Raw genomic sequence first — 19,168 nt, 5'->3', positions numbered from 1 at the left:
GATGAAGGTAGAAACCATCATTTTCAGCAAACTAACACAGGAACAGAAAAGCAAACACCACATGTTCTCATTCATAAATGGTAGTTGAACAATAAGAACACATGGACACAACAGGGAGAACATCAAACACCAGGGTCTGTCGGTGGGTTGGGGGACTAGAGGAGGGATAGCATTAGGAGAAATACCTAACGCAGATGATGGTTTGATGGCTGCAGGAAACCACCATGGCATGCATATACCTATGTACCAAACCCGCACGTTCTGCACATGTACCCTAGAACTTAAAGTATAATTTAAAAAGAAAAATTTAATTTTGCTTTGGCTTTTGATGTAATTCTACCTAGACAACTATTATACATATAGAGTAACATATACACACATTTCATTTTATAAATTCTCCATTTTATTTTGACTTGGCATTTGACAATATCACTTTGATAGTAGCTTGTGAATATTAGTCAAGATTTGTATAGAGGTTGGGTGCGGTGACTCGCGCCTGTAACCCCAGCACTTTGGGAGGCTGAGTCAGGTGGATCTCTTGAGGTCAGTTGTTCAAGAGCACCCTAGCCAACATGGTGAAACAGCATCTCGCTAAAAATACAAAACTGAAGCCAGGGACAGTGGCTCATGCCTATAATCCCAGCACTTTGGGAGGCCGAGGCAGGTAGGTCACCTGAGGTCAGGAGTTCGAGACCAGCCTGGCCAACATGGTGAAACAGCATCTCTACTTAAAAAAAAAAAAATACAAAAAGTAGCTGGGCGTGGGGCCTGTGCCTGTAATCCCAGCTACTTGGGAGGCTAAGGCAGTAGAATTAGTTGAACGCAGGTGGTGAAGTTTGCAGTGAGCAGAGATTGCACCACTGCACTCCAGCCTGGGAGACAGAGTGAGATTCCATCTCAAAAAACAAAAGAAAATACAAAAATTAGCTGGGCATAGTGGCACATGCCTGTAGTCTCAGCTACTCTTGAGGCTGAGGCAAGAGAATTATTTGACCCAGGAAGCAGAGGTTCCAGTCAGCAGAGATCATGCCACTGCACTATAGTCCGGGTGACAGAGCAAGACTCCATCTCAAAAAATATATATATTTGTATAAATATAACAAAATATTTGCATAGAAAGGACATTGGGTCAGTTGCTTTACTGCATAAATACAGCATTTGAACATACAAATATATCAGTGTAAAAATCGGCAAAGTACAAGAATAAGCAAAGAGTGAGTAAATACAAATATCAAAACAAAAGTTAATACAATACTTTAGTCATTTGAGTAAAACTTCATTCAATAAACATAGAAGGAAGTGGCATTTTCAGCCCATGGATTTATGTTGAGGAAAGTTCTCTAGGTCTTCACAACATGTTTTAGGAGATACATAAGGAACAGAAGCATACTGTAAACAATTGTGGATTACCAGTCTTGACCTCATTACTTTCTCTCCCCCAGATATTAATCACTTAGTATTTGAAGCTGATGTGTCCTGAAGCTGCAGGAAAATGGAGGAAACCAACAACAACTCTGAAAAGGGGTTTCTTCTCCTGGGATTTTCAGATCAGCCTCAGCTAGAGAGGTTTCTCTTTGTCATCATTTTGTTCTTCTACATCTTGAGCCTTCTGGGGAACACTGCCATCATACTAGTGTCTCGTCTGGACTCCAGACTCCACACTCCGATGTACTTCTTCCTCAGCAACCTCTCGTGTGTGGACATCTGCTTTACCACCAGTGTTGCCCCACAGTTGCTGGTTACCATGAATAAGACAGACAAAACCATGAGCTACGGTGGCTGTGTGGCCCAGCTCTACGTGGCCATGGGCTTGGGCTCGTCTGAGTGCATCCTCTTGGCTGTCATGGCTTATGACCGCTATGCCGCTGTCTGCCGGCCACTGCACTACACAGTCATGATGCACCCGAGGCTCTGTGCGTCTCTGGCCAGTGTAGCATGGCTCTGCGGCCTCATTACCTCCCTGATTCAGAGCTCCCTCACTGTGCAGCTGCCTCTCTGTGGTCATCGCAAACTGGATCACATTGTCTGTGAGGTGCCAGTGCTCATCAAACTGGCCTGTGTGGATACGACTTTCAATGAGGCAGAACTCTTTGTGGCCAGTGTAGTCTTTCTAGTAGTCCCGGTGTTACTCATCTTAGTCTCCTATGGCTTTATCACCCAAGCTGTGTTAAGGATACAATCAGCTGCGGGGCGCCAAAAGGCCTTTGGGACCTGTTCCTCTCACCTGGTTGTGGTCATCGTTTTCTATGGGACCATCATATTCATGTACCTTCAACCGGCCAATAGTAGATCCAAAAACCAGGGAAAGTTTGTTTCTCTTTTCTATACCATAGTCACCCCCCTTTTAAATCCCATTATCTACACTCTGGGAAACAAAGATGTGAAAGGGGCCTTGAGGACCCTGATGCTGGGAAATGCTATTGGACAAAGCCACGGGAACTAGTGAAACACCTGGAATTCAATGAAGTGAAACACGCCAAGGCCGAATGTGAGGGTTCATTCTCCCCAGACATTCCTCTTGTCAATCCCAGGACACTAGGTTCAATCTAGAAAAAAACGGTTGTCCTTTACTCCACCTGCCATCAAGGTTCATGTATCCATTATTTCTATCTAATGTGCCGGCCCATCTGATAAACTTCTAGTGCTTCAAAGCTCAGCTGAAATGTCACCTGCATTCCCTAGCTGTCCTGAAACACCATCCTTCTCATCCTTCTGCAGAATTAAGTGTTTCATATGTTTCCATAGCACTTGATACACACTGCCATTTCTACAGTTACACAGTTTATATAGTTTGTGTGCATCTACATATGTGTGTGTGTGTGTATATATATATGTGACTAGGCAAAGCAATGTATATAATGTAGATAACAATGAAAAACAATGAAAAAATATATGACCATTTTCCCAGAATATGTAAGTTTTAGCCAGAGAATGTACCATCCCACTCTACTGGCTTATTTACAACACGAGAAACAATAATTATTCAGTGTTGTGATGCTTTGTTTCCACAGAATTGCAGGATGCAAATAATGACTAATATTTTATTAAAAGAATCAAATAAGCAAACTTGCATTAAGGAGACTGATTCATATATTGTTTAAGTTGTTTCCCTTTTAATTGTTTAAAAGTTGAGTAAAAGTGCCATACACTAAAACGTAAGTGTTTTAACATGTTTATAGAAAATTCATAAAATAAATTATTGTTTCTGGCCTTAAACTCTGGAAAACAAAGTTACTCACATAATTTTATACTTTAAAATTTGAAACATGAATCCCACACACTGTCTCCTGTTAATGATCATAGTTATATGTTTGGTTTTCAAAGCAGCAAAAAATGAAATATTTAGAAGCATTTTAATAAGAACTGTATTCTTATATTTGACCAAACTTTTACTTTGTTTTAATTCTGTCTCTATCTCTGTGTATTTTTGTCTGTCTCAGCCTCTTTCTCTTTCTTTTCCCAAAGAGACTGAACTTCATCAATTTGTCATCTTCAAGTATTTTAAGAGAACTGTGCAATTACAGAAAAAAGTGATTTAATCTGTGGTTGTAATTTTACTTCATTTTCTCATTATAAGGGAAAAGAATCATGAAAACATCAGTGCAAATGAAGGGTAAAATGCAGGCAGAATCTGGGGTGGAAGTGGAATTTTCAAGTGATTTAGACTTTTCTTTTTTGGACAGGGTCTTAGTCTGTTGCCCAGGCTGGAGTGAGTGGCTCAGTCATGGCTCACTGCAGCCTCGACCTCCTGAGCTAAAGTGATTCCTCTGCCTCAGCCTTCCAACATTTAGATTTATAATAATTCATCCTTGTGTGAATATTGTGGCCTGCCTACAAATGTTAAGGATGACGTTTGGACCTGCCATAAAGCCTGGATTGAAGGCAAAATGGCTGCACACACAGAACAAAAAGGCATCAGGAGAATTCACTAATAACTCAGGCTGCCTCTTCACAAATACCCTGTCCAACTGGCACCTCTTCAATATACTTTCAGCAAACAAAATGATGAATATCCAACTTAACAAAACAAGAGGGAAGTAAGTCTGGTTAAGTTTGTCTTCTAGGATATTCTTATGTGACTTTCCTCCCTCAGTAATGGAAGGAAGATTTGGGAACTGAGCAGAGCATGCTGAGGAGTGCATGCTTTTATTTACAATATGCAAGTAGAGAAGACGCTGTACAGGAAGCCTCACATGTACAAATGCTTTATTCCTGATAACTTGAGAACCACGGCATCGGGAAGAATGTACCTGTGTCACAGTCTCGATCAACTGAAATAGAATACGGCCCTAGACCAAAGATGTGACATTTAAAGATCCAGCAGCACATCAAAAAGCTTATCCACCATGATCAAGTGGGCTTCATCCCTTGGATGTAAGGCTGGTTCAACATATGCAAATCAATAAACGTAATCCAGCATATCAACGGAACCAAAGACAAAAACCACATGATTATCTCAATAGATGCAGAAAAGGCCTTTGACAAAATTCAACAGCCCTTCATGCTAAAAACGCTCAATAAATTCGGTATTGATGGAACGTATATCAAATTAATAAGAGCTATTTATGACAAACCCACAGCGAATATCATACTGAATGGACAAAAACTGGAAAAATTCCCTTTGAAAACTGGCACAAGACAGGGATGCCCTCTCTCACCACTCCTATTCAACATAGTGTTGGAAGTTCTGGCTAGGGCAATCGGGCAAGAGAAAGAAATCAAGGGTATTCAGTTAGGAAAAGAAGAAGTCAAATTGTCCCTGTTTGCAGATGACATGATTGTATATTTAGAAAACCCCATTATCTCAGCCCAAAATCTCCTTAAGCTGATAAGAAACTTCAGCAGAGTCTCAGGATACAAAATTAATGTGCAAAAATCACAAGCATTCTTATACACCAGTAACAGACAGAGAGCCAAGTCATGAATGAACTTCCATTCACAATTGCTTCAAAGAGAATAAAATACCTAGGAATCCAACTTACAAGGGATGTAAAGGACCTCTTCAAGGAGAACTACAAACCACTGCTCAGTGAAATAAAAGAGAACACAAATGAATGGAAGAACATACCATGCTCATGGATAGGAAGAATCAATAATGTGAAAATGGCCATACTGCCCAAGGTAATTTATAGATTCAATGCCATCCCCATCAAGCTGCCAATGAATTTCTTCACAGAATTGGAAAAAACTGCTTTAAAGTTCATATGGAACCAAAAAAGACCCCACATTGCCAAGACAATCCTAAGTCAAAAGAACAAAGCTGGAGGCATCATGCTACCTGACTTCAACTATACTACAAGGCTACAGTAACCAAAACAGCATGGTACTGGTACCAAACCAGATATAGACCAATGGAACAGAACAGAGTCCTCAGAAATAATACCACACATCTACAGCCATCTGATCTTTGACAAACCTGAGAGAAACAAGAAATGGGGAAAGGATTCCCTATTTAATAAATGGTGCTGGGAAAATTGGCTAGCCATAAGTAGAAAGCTGAAACTGTATCCTTTCCCTACTCCTTATATGAAAATTAATTCAAGATGGATTAGAGACTTAAATGTTAGACCTAATACCATAAAAACCCTAGAAGAAAACCTAGGTAATACCATTCAGGACATAGGCATGGGCAAGGACTTCATGTCTAAAACACCAAAAGCAATGGCAACAAAAGCCAAAATTGACAAACAGGATCTAATTAAACTAAAGAGCTTCTGCACAGCAAAAGAAACTACCATCAGAGTGAACAGGCAACCCACAGAATGGGAGAAAATTTTTACAATCTACTCATCTGACAAAGGGCTAATATCCAGAACTTACAAATAACTCAAACAAATTTACAAGAAAAAACCAACCCCATCAAAAAGTGGGCAAAGGATATGAACAGACCCTTCTCAAAAGAAGACATGCATACAGCCAACAGACACATGAAAAAATGCTCGTCATCACTGGCCATCAGAGAAATGCAAATCAAAACCACAATGAGATACCATCTCACACCAGTTAGAATGGCAATCATTAAAAAGTCAGGAAACAACAGGTGCTGGAGAGAATGTGGAAAAATAGGAACACTTTTACACTGTTGGTGGGATTGTAAACTAGTTCAACCATTATGGAAAACAGTATGGCCATTCCTCAAGGATCTAGAACTGGAAGTACCATATGACCCAGCCATCCCATTACTGGGTATATACCCAAAGGATTATAAATCATGCTGCTATAAAGACACATGCACACATATGTTCATTGCAGCACTATGCACAATAGCAAAGACTTGGAATCAACCCAAATGTCCATCAGTGACTGGATTAAGAAAATGTGGCACAAACACACCATGGAATACTATGCAGCCATAAAAAAGGATGAGTTTGTGTCCTTTGTAGGGACATGGATGCAGCTGGAAACCATCATTCTCAGCAAACTATCTCAAGAACAGAAAACCAAACACTGCATATTCTCACTCATAGGTGGGAACTGAACAATGAGATCAGGAAGGGGAACATCATACACTGGGGCCTATCATGGGGAGGGAGGAGGGGGGAGGGGAGAGGGTGGAGGGTGGAGGGGGCAGGGATTGCATTGGGAGTTATACCTGATGTAAATGATGAGTTGATGGGTGCATCAAACCTGCCCATTATGCACATGTACCCTAGAACTTAAAGTATAATAATAATAATGAAAAAAAAAGGAAAAAATGGTGGAGGGAAGGAATCATCAGTGTACCAGTGTAGAATGTTGTGAAGATTTTTTTAATAACTTCATAACTAAGATATTTCATATCTTCACAGCACAAAGATTAAGACTAAATTATTTTATTCTTGACGTTAAACAGACAGCACAGTCACTGGGTGCCTTAGGTGGAGAAGTAACTTTGATCAATTGTGGAAGCCAAATTAGAATGGGTGGAATAATTGGAAGTGAGGGAATAGAGGCATATGCAGACAATCTTTTAAGAAGAGATGGCATGAAAAGAAAGCCTGAGAGAGGGTAGGTCCGTACCTGGAAGAGGAAAGAGATGAGGTGAGAGTTTAGTTTGTTGGTTTCCTATTTTTCACTCTAGGAAAGATGGAGCAATGAAATATAATCATAGCTTAATTGGTAGCATTAAGTTATCTGAAGAAAGAGAGGTGATCTGTAGCCTGGGAAAAGGGAAATTTGATATTAAGAATCTGGCAACTTTTATTCTGCAGAGAGAGAGAAGGAGAGAGAAAGAGGCTGAAGTTAGAAGGAATTCCAGTTTATTGTGCATTTCGTAGATGAAAGAAATGCCTATTGGGATCATACTGCTCCTGAGTTTTGGCTTCTCTCACTACTAATTAAGTCTCCCAACCATCTCCACTGCAAGTTAATAAATTGGTGCCGAGGTTTATTTATTAATCTTTTATGTGTTGAGTTAATTTTAATTGGGTTTTGAGAAGTTTTCCGGGTACGTGGATATAATGGAGTTTATGGACCTTCAAAAACTAAGGTATAGACTGAAGAACAAGGTGCCTGCATTTAAATATCACTGGTTCAAATTGGTATAATGGTCTAGTTCCTCAGTTAATAAGAATAAAAATAATAATTACTGTTTGTGTAGCCAAAAAAAAAAAAAAATAGCTCAAAGTGAAAAGCAATGATTGGAACACAATATGTAGAAAAAATGACATATGAATCATGAAACAAACATTTTCAAAGACAAACTCATAACCATTTAAGGTAGTATGGAATACAAATCCCATTGAAAGCCAAATCAAATTATTACTGTACCCAATTAAATTCAAACATAATTTAGAATATAGATAGAATAATATAAAGATGCTAATCTCAGCAATAAACAGTTATTTACACCAAAAAGGAAATGATAAAATAGTAGATGATATGATTAATAAACATACAGAAAGCAAGCTAAAATAATTAACTGCAGATGAAAATGGGAACACATTTGAAAAAAAAATCCTGTTACTACTGTCTTGAATTGAGTTTTTCTGTGACATGGATGTATTTATATTGCTTTTGTAATCGTCATACACATATAATTTCATACTCTATTGTGAGCATTTCTTTTCAGAATGATGTATAAAAATATTCACCATTTATTGAAAATCTTCCCTACAATTGAATAACATGGATATTTCCTTTTTTAAATAACTGCATTGAGCATACTTTTACGTTTGTGAATATATTTATAATTATGTATTTGTAAGGTATTTTATAAATACAACTGGTAAATCTAAAACAAGAACACATCAATTTTTACCCATTATTGATCTGCAGAACAGGTTTTCAATGGATGCCCCAAGAAAAAAATTGTCTTACATAATTAAATGACCATTCAGTATTGCAATTATTTAAAAAATATATGGTGAGACTACTGAAATATGTATATGGTTTCGCCACTCCAAACACCATGAAAAAGGTTTACTTTTTAAGCAATAAAAAACAATAAAATGATTTCTTTTACATAACATAAATATTAATGAATTCATGCAAAACAAAAAGCATATAGGACCACAACTTAAATGCCTAATTTTCAAACACACACACCATTTTTTAAAATTTCATACACATACAACATTTTAAAAAATTATCATACAGGCCAGGCACAGTGGCTCATGCCTGTAATCCCAGCACTTTGGGAGGCCAAGGTGAGTGGATCACCTGAGGTCAGGAGTTCAAGACCAGCCTGGCCAATATGGCAAAACCCCACCTTTATTAAAAATACAAAAGTGAGCCTTCCGTGGTGGTGTGCGCTACTCGGGAGGCTGAGACAGGAGAATTGCTTGAACCCAGGAGGCAGAGGCTGCAGTGAGCCGAGGTGGTGCCACTGCACTCCAGCCTGGGTAACAGACAAGAGCAAGACTCCATCTCAGAAAAAAAAAAAAAAAAGAGAGAGAGGATATCAGTACATTGAAGAAATACTTGCACTCCCATGTTTGTTGCAGCGCCGTTCACAATAGCCAAGATTTGGAAGCTACCAAAGTGCCTATCAACCGATGAATGCACAAGGAAAATGTGGTACTTATACACGACAGAGGGGTGGGGTAGTATTCAGCCGTAAAGAATGAGATCCAGTCATTTGCAACAGCATAGATGGGACTGGAGATCCTTATGCTAATTGAAATAAGCCAGGATCAGAAAGACAAATATCGCATGTTCTCCTTTATTTGTGGGCTCTAAACATCAAATCAACTGGACTCATGGACATAGAGAACAGAAGATGGCACTAGAGGCTGGGAAGAGTTCTGGGGGATTGAGGGAAGGTGGGGATGGTTGTTGGGTACAAAAGTATAGCAAGAATGAATAAGACCTACTATTTGATAGCATGAAAGGATGACTATAGTAATAATTTAATTGTACATTTTAAAATAGCTTAAGGCATGTAATTGGATTGTTTGTAATGCAAAGGATAAATGCTTTAGAAGATAAATACACCATTCTCCATGATGGGCTTATTCCACACTGCATGCCCATATCAAAACATATCATGTATTCCATAAATATACGCACCTAACGTGTACCCACAAATTTTGAAAAATAATTTATAGATTAAAACCAAAATGATACTCTAAAAATTTTTTTTATGTAGCTGTGTTCAGAGGTGGGGACTTTAAGAGATGGTTTGCTCGTAAGGCCTCTGTTCTCATAAATGAATTAATTCATGGATTAATGGATTATCATGGAAGTGGGGCTAGATAATAAGAGAGATCTGGGCTAGCACATCAGACTGCTCAGCTCCCCCCATCATGTAATGTCCTGGTCCGCCTGATGCTCTGCAGGGAGTCCCCGCTGGCAGGAGGGTTCCCACTGGTCCGCCTGATGCTCTGCGGGGAGTCCCCGCTGGCAGGAGGGTTCCCACTGGTCCGCCTGATGCTCTGCGGGGAGTCCCCACTGGCAGGAGAGCCCTCACTGCATGTGGACCCTTGCCCTTGGACTTCTCAGCCTCCATAATTGTAAGGAATAAGTTTTCTTTATAGAAAATGAACTAAGAGAATGGGTTTTGTGAAGAAATAAAAGAGAAACACACAAACCCATTATGGCTTCTTTGTTAATGAAATTTTACTACACATTATTTTATTTGTTTCATAAAAGTGAATTTTTAAAATTCCTCATATTAAGAAGCATAAAGAGGTAGTGGAATATTTATTTACATAGTGTTTTAACATAAACCCTACTATTTAATTATTCTACACATGTGGGCGTTTTGTGTGTGTTAATTAGAAACAGGGCTAACCAACTTTAATGGAACTATGGTCTATTTCAAACTAAAATCTATGTATTAATATATTTATTAAGTACTACTTAATGAAATTACTGAAGTTTTCTAGTGTCATAAACTGATGAAAATATAAGAGAGATGGGCAATAGGTGTTTTCCCACCTCTCTCCAAAATGATTGGTTCATTTTGGACATAACATGGCAATGGAAAGGAAGGTGTAGTTCCCTGCCATGATTTTAACAGAACTCTTTGAAAATACAAGCAACAAAATTGCCACTGTAATTCAGTGATTGAGAAAAAATTACTTAAAATATTCTGAAAATTTAATAACACATTAGGAATACATTTTATATACTGTTTTTACATATAAAAATTGATGAAAGCTGTAGAAAATGAAACTCAAACAATTGGAAAATGCATGGGTAAAGATTTGTCTAATGTATAAAGGAAGACAACAAACAAACTACCATGCATTCACGAATATAAAGATGTCAGCAGTTGAAACTGGGGACTGCTAGATGGGGAAGGAGTCGGGGGAGATGAGGGTTAGAAAGCTACCTACTGGGTGCTGTGTTTGGTACCTGCATGATGGGGTCATCCATAACTGAAACGTCAGCATCACACTCTACCCAGGTAACGTCAGCACCACACTATACCTGCATGATGGGGTCATCCATAACTGAAACGTCAGCATCACACTGTAACAAAACCCAGGTAACAAACCTGCACACGGACTCCCTGAATCTAAAATGAAAGCTGAAAAAACAAATACCCTGGAAAATAGGATTTGAAAGGAGAAAATATATATATATATATTTATATATTTGGGAATAAAAAAGTAGATTATTATTTTACTTGGAAAATTTGTTTTGATCTACGACAAAGCAAAAGATAAAGATGAGTAACGTATAGCAATCACTTAGATATTAAAATCAGAATAAGATAGACATTTAATTACACATTTTACTAAAAAATTTGCAGAGAACACAAATACAAAACAAAACATTAATGATAAAAATGTAAACTATATCTACAATATCTACAATAAGGTCTCACTCTTACTGCTGAATTACAGAAAGAAAAAATGATCATCAGTACTGTTGTGACTAAAGTAAAAAGACGTCACCAGGTTCTGCCCTCTGTCATGATAGATTGTTGAGAGGAAGCAACTTGGATATATAAATTAGAAATGAACACTTTAAATAAACACTTAATCACAAAGAGAATCTAGGAATTCTTTACATAGATATTCATCTCAGTGTTTTAGATGATCAAAAATTTTAATAAGCCTACATTTAAAATAAGAGAACAATGTTACATAAATTGTTTCAAAGGCAAAATATTATGAAAATTTATATCCAAAAAGTAATATTTCTAAAAGTAAAGACATGAGACTGTACACAATTTTATTTAGGCACTTATAGAGCTATATATGGCATGATTCTACAGTATATATAGAATCTATATTCCATATTCTATACTATATATAGTATATATACTTCTATAGCATATATATATAGAAGATACTATGTATAATATATATAGCATATAACCTTTTATATAACATATAGTATCTTTTATATATATTATATAGTATCTTATATATATTATATAGTATTTTTATATTCTACTTATCCATATTACATATTTAAAAATATAGAAAATAAAAAATTTTTCTAGTAAATTTATTTGATGGTATCACAGATAACTATTTTTGCTTCATATATATGTTAAATTATAGAGCTCATAAAATGCATTTATAGAACAAAAAAGATATTCCACAAATATAATCAATGTAATCAAAACCACCACATGGCATTGATCTGAATTTATTATTTTTCACAGGAGGAAAAACTGAACCTATATTTCAAATACAAAAGCTGGATGGACGTCTTGAACGTTCTTGTCCAAATGCCACAGTCTCAGGCCCTATTGCCTTCTGAGCCAAGGTAAGGTAAGTAGATATGCTAGAATGCTGTGGAAACAGATAATTAAAGAAGTGATACAGTTTAATGAGACACAGTGGGCATTCTGTAGTTAATTCAGGGTGACTTGCAGAGTAACAATGAGATCAGTTCATGGCACGGTCACAGAAACATGAAAGAGAAAGTGAGTTCAGCTGACGTACCTGACCACATCCAGTGCACATGACCCTCGCTTTTTCCTAGCCATGCTGGATTTCTTGGGCTGATACACTTCCTCAGCAGAAAACTCTCTCCTCTTTTAGTTTTCCCTGAGTGAAGTGATCCTCCTCTGGTTCCTGCATCCTTCACTGCTATCCTTAATTACAATACCCTGATCTTTTATGTATGAAACTGGTCATATGAAATAGTAGAACCCATTTATTGATTTATTTGTTTTTGCCCTTGGCCTCTCTCTCTTCCACAGGCCTGCGAGCTCTATGAGAGCAGGGATATCATCTCTTGTTCACAGTATTCCCCACGCTATAGCACAATGCCTCGAGCATGGCAAGCACAGAATACATGCCTGTGACACTGCTGTTGAGTAGAAGCAGTCTCCCATAGCGTTCTCCAAATTTTCCATTCTCAGTCGCTTTCAAAAATGTAGCATCTAAAATCTACATCTCGGTTTTCTTTCACTTAGCAGCATTTTTGTATCCAATGCCTCTCATGTTTTTGACTTCCTCTGAACTATTCTACAATTCTTGGAAGACAGAAAATTAATATTCCAGGGCAATGTTCCTCACATTCAATGTCCCTTATTGGTACTACTCATCGCAGGCTGCTACGTCATCTTTTCTCCTTGTCATAAAGCAGGGCTTTAAAACAATCGCAGATTTCATAGTATTGTCACTTGGATGAATTACTATTTTCCAACGATACTTCCTGATTGATAATTATTGATTATTGTGGTTTTTGCCATTAAAAGCAATGGCAAAAATTGCAATTACTTTTTCACCAACCTAATACTACTTCAGTCACTCAAAAAGACTGTGCTCAGGGTCTCACTGATTAGAGTGTATATCGGCAGCAGTCAGGTCTTGTTTATGCAATGATCTCAATTTCATGCATTCCTATTATCACCAAATGATACCAGATAATACCTTGCTACTTTAGGGGATAACAATATAGATAAACAAAAGGTAAAGTTTGCATTCAATGGTTTATTCGAAATATTTTATAGAGCTACTACATAATGACAAAAAGGACAATACGTCAGGAACATATAAATAAGGTATCTAATGTAGTCGTGAGGCTGTCCACAGGGGATGTTGTGATAACAGATTTAACGTCTTTGAGAACATTCTATTCAACATCAGAATATACTTTTTTTTTCAAAGACTCATGAATAATCAACAAGATAGACCATATCACAGATCATTAAACAAACCTTAACAATTGAAAAGATTTGAAATCATGTGGAATGTTTTCTCTGGCAACACTGGAATCAAACAAAGTGAATTATATGAAAACAACTGGAAAAATCAACTATTTGGAAATTAATATATTTATAAACCACAGTACAAACAGGAAGTCTCAAAGGAAAATGTTGAAGAATTTATGAAGTTTCAATTCTATTTTTTAATTACACACACATTTTATTATAGTTGTATGTGCTATGAAATAATTTCAGGTTACATATAAAGCCTTAATTCTAAATCCAGCTAAAGTATTGAAAAGTAAAGGTGGAGAACACAAGACATTTTCAGATTTCTTTTTTAAGACAAGAGTTTTTACCACTGTCTGAAGGAACTATTATATTTAATTTAAAGTATAAATACACAAAGGCCAAGAGTTTGGGAAAGAAGATAACAGCAAGGAATTTTTGGAGACTGAAAAAAGGATAATTAGAATTGGACTTCTTAGATCTAAAAAAGCTGAATATTTATTTGGTCATAGAAGCTCAGAAGCTTGCAGAATTATACTGGAAGAATCCCTCCAAAAGCTCAAAGTTGAAGTAATCAAGTACCTCTAAACACTTCAAATAGGAAGCTTGTCTAAAATTTGTATAAAAAGCTGTTAGATCTCTGATCCTTGTACCTACTTTATGCAGGTGGGCAACTTCTCCTTCCCCAATTGGTACAGCCCTCAAAATTCACTTAATGGAAATGTTGAATGCTGGGGGCTCTGGTTCAAGAAAAATATGAATGACACAAGAGCATAAGTGAAATTCTGTATAAAATTAGGAGAAGCTGGGTGAGCACTATATACAAACTCTGTACAAATTTTGTGGCTTTTCTGACTAAAGTTCAACATAAGAATTAAAAAATTAGAATGACGTTTATATTTTTGGTGGGGAGCATGTGCTGATTGGGAGGAGTGGTAAAAGGGCTTCAGTGAAGGCAATGTTCTGTTGCTTGATGTTTAGCAACTGTTTCCTTTCTGATGACCACTAAATAATGTTTCTGTTTTGGCATTTGAATGTGCTATGTATTTTTTTGGTATAAATTTAAGGGGTATGAGTGCAATTTGTTGCATGCAAAGATTGCGTAGTGGTGAAGTCAGGGCTATATACTATATGCTGTATTATACTATGTACTACATGTTATGTAATACTTATGTAATATGTATACTACATGCTATATTATACTATGTGCTATTGCAGTTATATGCTATTATACTATGTACTATTATAGCTATGCTATATTATACTATGTACTATTATAATATAGCTATGTTATATTATACTATGTACTACTATAATATAGCTATATGCTATATACTATGTGCTTTATTATACTAAATATAGAAAGGGATTAAAAACTATTTATATGTGCTTGTCTTTCTTAGAAGCCCTGTTCCTTCCTTCATTAAGTGATGAGTTCGCTCCCTAAAATTCCCATAAAATAGTCCTTGACCTCAAGAACCCTGAGTGGTCACTCAGGAACACTCACACCTGCTCTGGTGGGACAGGGGTTATTTGAGCCTTACCAGCTATAGCTGGTCCTGAGTCCAAATCCATAAATTTCAGCTCTAGAAGCTGAAGAAAGCTAGCACATTTTCCCCATTCTGGGCCGTTGGCTTCTCCGACATCAGGGTCATAAGATTGACGGTGAAAGTACTCGCTTATCTAGGATTGTATTTAAGTAAAATATATTGATCCATGGCAAATTATCTTAGAGTTTTAGATGTTCATCTTATGAGAGAAAAACAATGATAGCTTAATAACAAATGTTTTATGCAATTAAACATTTACATTCATTTAAAATTATTAACAATATTTAATGATGTTTTAAATGTACTTTCAAGAACAGGAAAAAAAACACATACTAAGAATTCAAATAAAATTTTATATAAAATAGTTGCAAATAGATAGGCCTAAGCAAAGAATTATTTCTCCTGTTATAGCACTTTGAGTAACTTTTTTTCCTTATTTTATAAAATTAAAGCAGGATAGTTTTTAAGAATGACATTTAAAGCAATAAACATCTATTACATTGATAACTACAAATGCATATTTAGATAAAAATGAGAAAAAATAATTTTACACATTATTTGGCAGCATACCAAAGAATCATATGTGCAGAATTTTCTATGTTTTACTGTATTTTCCCAATTGTTTCCAGAGAGATTGCAGCAGCTATTCACTGGCACAATCCTAGCACTCTAGAGCCTTGAACTGCTGGCCTTACGCAATTCCCCTGCCTCAGCCTCTCTAGTAGCTGGGACGACAGGCACATGCCACCTCACCCTGCAGGACTGTCTTTAAATTTAGTGATCGCACTTCTGCTTATATACCTAAAGAAACTAAAATCAGAAGGCTAAAGAGATGTCTTCCTCCCATGTTCATTGCAGCATTATTAACAATAGCCAAGATATGGAATCAACCTTAGTGTGCATCAGTGTATGAATGGAAAGAAAACGTGAGATAAATGTGTGTGTGTATATATATAATATATAATATATATACTGTGTACTAGTATCAATACTTAGGAAAAGAGCTCTGTGCATTGTTTACCAGTTCCAGGAGAGGACCCTACAGGCCTCCCCGATTTGTGCTAAGGTTCTGTGTCTGGCTGGAGGCTTTGCCCAAACCCAGCTGCCAGAGTGTGAGTCTGGTGAGACAAAACACTCATGAAACAAATCAGGCAAAGCAGCTCCATTCCTCAGACAGGCAGCAAGAATCAGCAAAAGCCCAGACTCCAGGGCAAAGTAGTCATCCAAGGCTCAGGAAAGCTGCCCAGGTAGATGGAATCTCATCTGCACATTCCCCTGCTGTGCAAAATGAGACAGGGGTTTCGATGGGGGAGGAGGAGAGGTTGGGGTAGGAGCTTTATACTAAATAGTTAGCTAGACACACACATGTAACAGGTCCTGACACATGTATGTGGAACATGTAACCCACGTTCACTTTGGAGTGGAGACTTCACATTTAAATGTGTTGCAATTAGGTCCCGTAGGTCAAAAGGTCTTTTCGTGACAGGAAGGCAGGCAAGTGCACAGCCTCTTTAAACCAGGCAGAACCAGTCCATGCTCAGTGGTCTTATCAGAAGAGAGTTACCGAAATCAGTCTCTTCTCCAGTGAAAGCTGTAGTTATGGCTGGTGGAACAAGGAGTGGTGTGGAGTGGTAAGCTACAATTGTTTTCAAATGGCTTCTCTCCAGGGCAGTACTAGTTTAGCTGTTAGAGAAAAAGGGAAACCCAGGGGCAGACAGGTGCATGACTTAACCCTTGCCTGGCATGGCCTTAGGTCTTGTTTATAACTTGGTATTTTGTTGCCATAAAGAGTCGATGAGATGGGGCGCAGTGGTGCATGCCTGTAATCCCAGCACTTTGGGAGGCCAAGGTAGGTGGATCACTTGAGGCCAGAAGTTCGAGACCAGCCTGGCCAACATGGTGGAAAACCCATTTCTACTAAAACTACAAAAATCAGCCTGGTGTCGTGGCACGTGCCTGTAGTCCCAGCTACTCTGGAGGGTGAGGTACAAGAATTGCTTAAACCTGGGAGGTGGAGATTGCAGTGAGCCAAGATTGCACTACTGCACTCCAGCCTGGACAACAGAGCAAGACACCATCTCAAATGATTTGGCATCAAAAAAAAAAAGTCCACGAATCTTATATTATCTCTATATTGGCATTAAAGCCAGCCATTGTGTGTAAACTGCTAAAGGGAAGTGTGTCTGACCTCCTGTCAATCACGTCTAGGAACTCAGTTTTTAATTTTTTTTCTGGGGTCCCCTTGACCAAGCAGCGTGGTCTGTTCAGTTGGCAGGGGGCCTAGGATTTTATTTTTAGCTTACATTGCCCATGAGAAATGAAAAGTTATGTTCATACGAAAACCTGTATCTGAATGTTTGTACTAACCATGTTTATAATGACCAAAAATTGGAAACAACTGGTGAATGAAAGAAGTGATAATCCATAAAATGGAAAAGTCTTCAGCAATAAAAAGGAATGCTTTATATAAAAATCAACCTCGATGAGTCTTAAGCACACTTTGCTAAGAAAGACCACCAGACTCAAAATGCTACTACATATTTTGTGACTCAATTTAGCTCCCGTTTTGTGAAAGGTAGACTGCAGGGAGAGGTAACAGGTAAGTGTCTGCCAGAGGCTGGAGTGAAGGGAGAGCTGGAGCAGAAGAGAATTTGGGGGATTAAACCTTGTTCTGAACCCACGGTAGTGATCATTGCTTTGTGATTTCCATGCGTGTGTCACAACTCAAATGTACACAAAAAGCATAAATTTCATTATATAAACATTTTTAATTCCTACTGCAGGAAGCAGGACAGCAGAGGAGATTCCAGCTTCAGTTCCCCCCAGAAGAACAACTGCACAAGTATCCACAAATGAAAATAGCTCTGGAAAAGCTCAGGAGTCCACGTAAGAGGCTACAGCAATACAGTGGAGGAAAATAACAGAAAAACTGCGCAAGAAAAGGCAGCACAACTTCATTTCGCATCGACCCATCCTCCAGGCCAGGACTCCTTAGTGCAGAGGAAACCCCCCAGATCGCAGGTTTCCCTTGCAAGGAAAAGGAGAGTAAGAGGAACAACTATTCCCCCGGTCTGGCCTCCTGGGCACTGCCCAAAACTTCAGTTTTACCGCCCCTCCCCCCGCCACCCACCCACCAAATTACGAAGGAGACCAGAATAGCCGAAACAGCGGGAAACACCCGGGAAGAAAGACGAGGGATGGGGACTCATCACACTGCAGGAGCCCCCTCAGTCCCCGCTGGTTTTCTCTGCACAGGACGCCCACAGCCCTCTCCCCTGGGAACCTGAACAGCCTTTCCAGGCACCGCACCCCCTCAGCGTTCACGGCTGAGGATTCCTCTGGGTTTAGCCATTGCAGACATGGGCTGCTTCATCTCCAGCAGATTTTGTCACCAAGGAAGTCAATCACCAGCAGAGCCCAGTGGAATTCCTATAAATCTCCCCACTGAGGGCCTCACAGGTTTTTCCTGCACAGTCTCCAGGGGCTTGAGCTATGCCCCCCCCAAACACTCCCTCCTTAGAGCCACCTCAGCTGCAGCTGCCACCAGCACCCCAGCCCAGGGACCAGTGCTATGAATGTGCCCACAAATGGCCCGGGCCCTTTCTGCCAGCCCCTGTCCCCACTGCTGAGCTCTCAGCCTTGGCTACCCCCTGGTGCTGACCCTCACTGCCGAGTGCTCTCCCTTGGCCACCCACTGTAGCCTGGCTCACATGGGCTTCCAGACCCAGTCCCCTCAGCTGCATATACACAGCAGCTGGCTCCAGCTTCCAGCACCCACTGCCATGTTGCCCCTGCAGCCATGAATGCATGCTGCAACTCCAGGCCAAGCAGCTGTGAGCATGCATACAGCCACCTGAGTTCCATAGCTGGCCCCGCCAGCATGTGTGTTGCCTACAGCCCCTGCAGCTGCACACACGCCTGCTGTCAGTTTCATCGCAGAAACATTCGCACACCCAACTATGACCCCCATGTGCCTGTCCCTAGCACCATGCTTGCACCTGCAGCTGGCCCCCACAGCCACATACATACATGCTGCCAGCTTTGGCACCATAGCTGTATACACACACACTAC

General features: G+C 38.9%; 1 protein-coding gene across 1 annotated transcript; it reads left to right on the top strand.

Annotated features, from left to right (window-relative positions):
* The first annotated feature begins 1,326 nt into the window (after positions 1-1,326).
* LOC103230978 (olfactory receptor 2G6) lies at positions 1,327-3,050 on the top strand. The gene has a single exon (XM_007990122.3). It carries the CDS (start codon positions 1,493-1,495, stop codon positions 2,441-2,443), a length of 951 nt encoding a protein of 316 aa, XP_007988313.3. The 5' UTR covers positions 1,327-1,492; the 3' UTR covers positions 2,444-3,050.
* The last annotated feature ends 16,118 nt before the right edge of the window (positions 3,051-19,168 follow it).

The sequence above is a fragment of the Chlorocebus sabaeus genome, chromosome 25, assembly GCF_047675955.1.
Source record: "Chlorocebus sabaeus isolate Y175 chromosome 25, mChlSab1.0.hap1, whole genome shotgun sequence".
NCBI lineage: Eukaryota > Metazoa > Chordata > Mammalia > Primates > Cercopithecidae > Chlorocebus > Chlorocebus sabaeus.
This window is presented reverse-complemented; position numbering and strand designations above follow the sequence as displayed.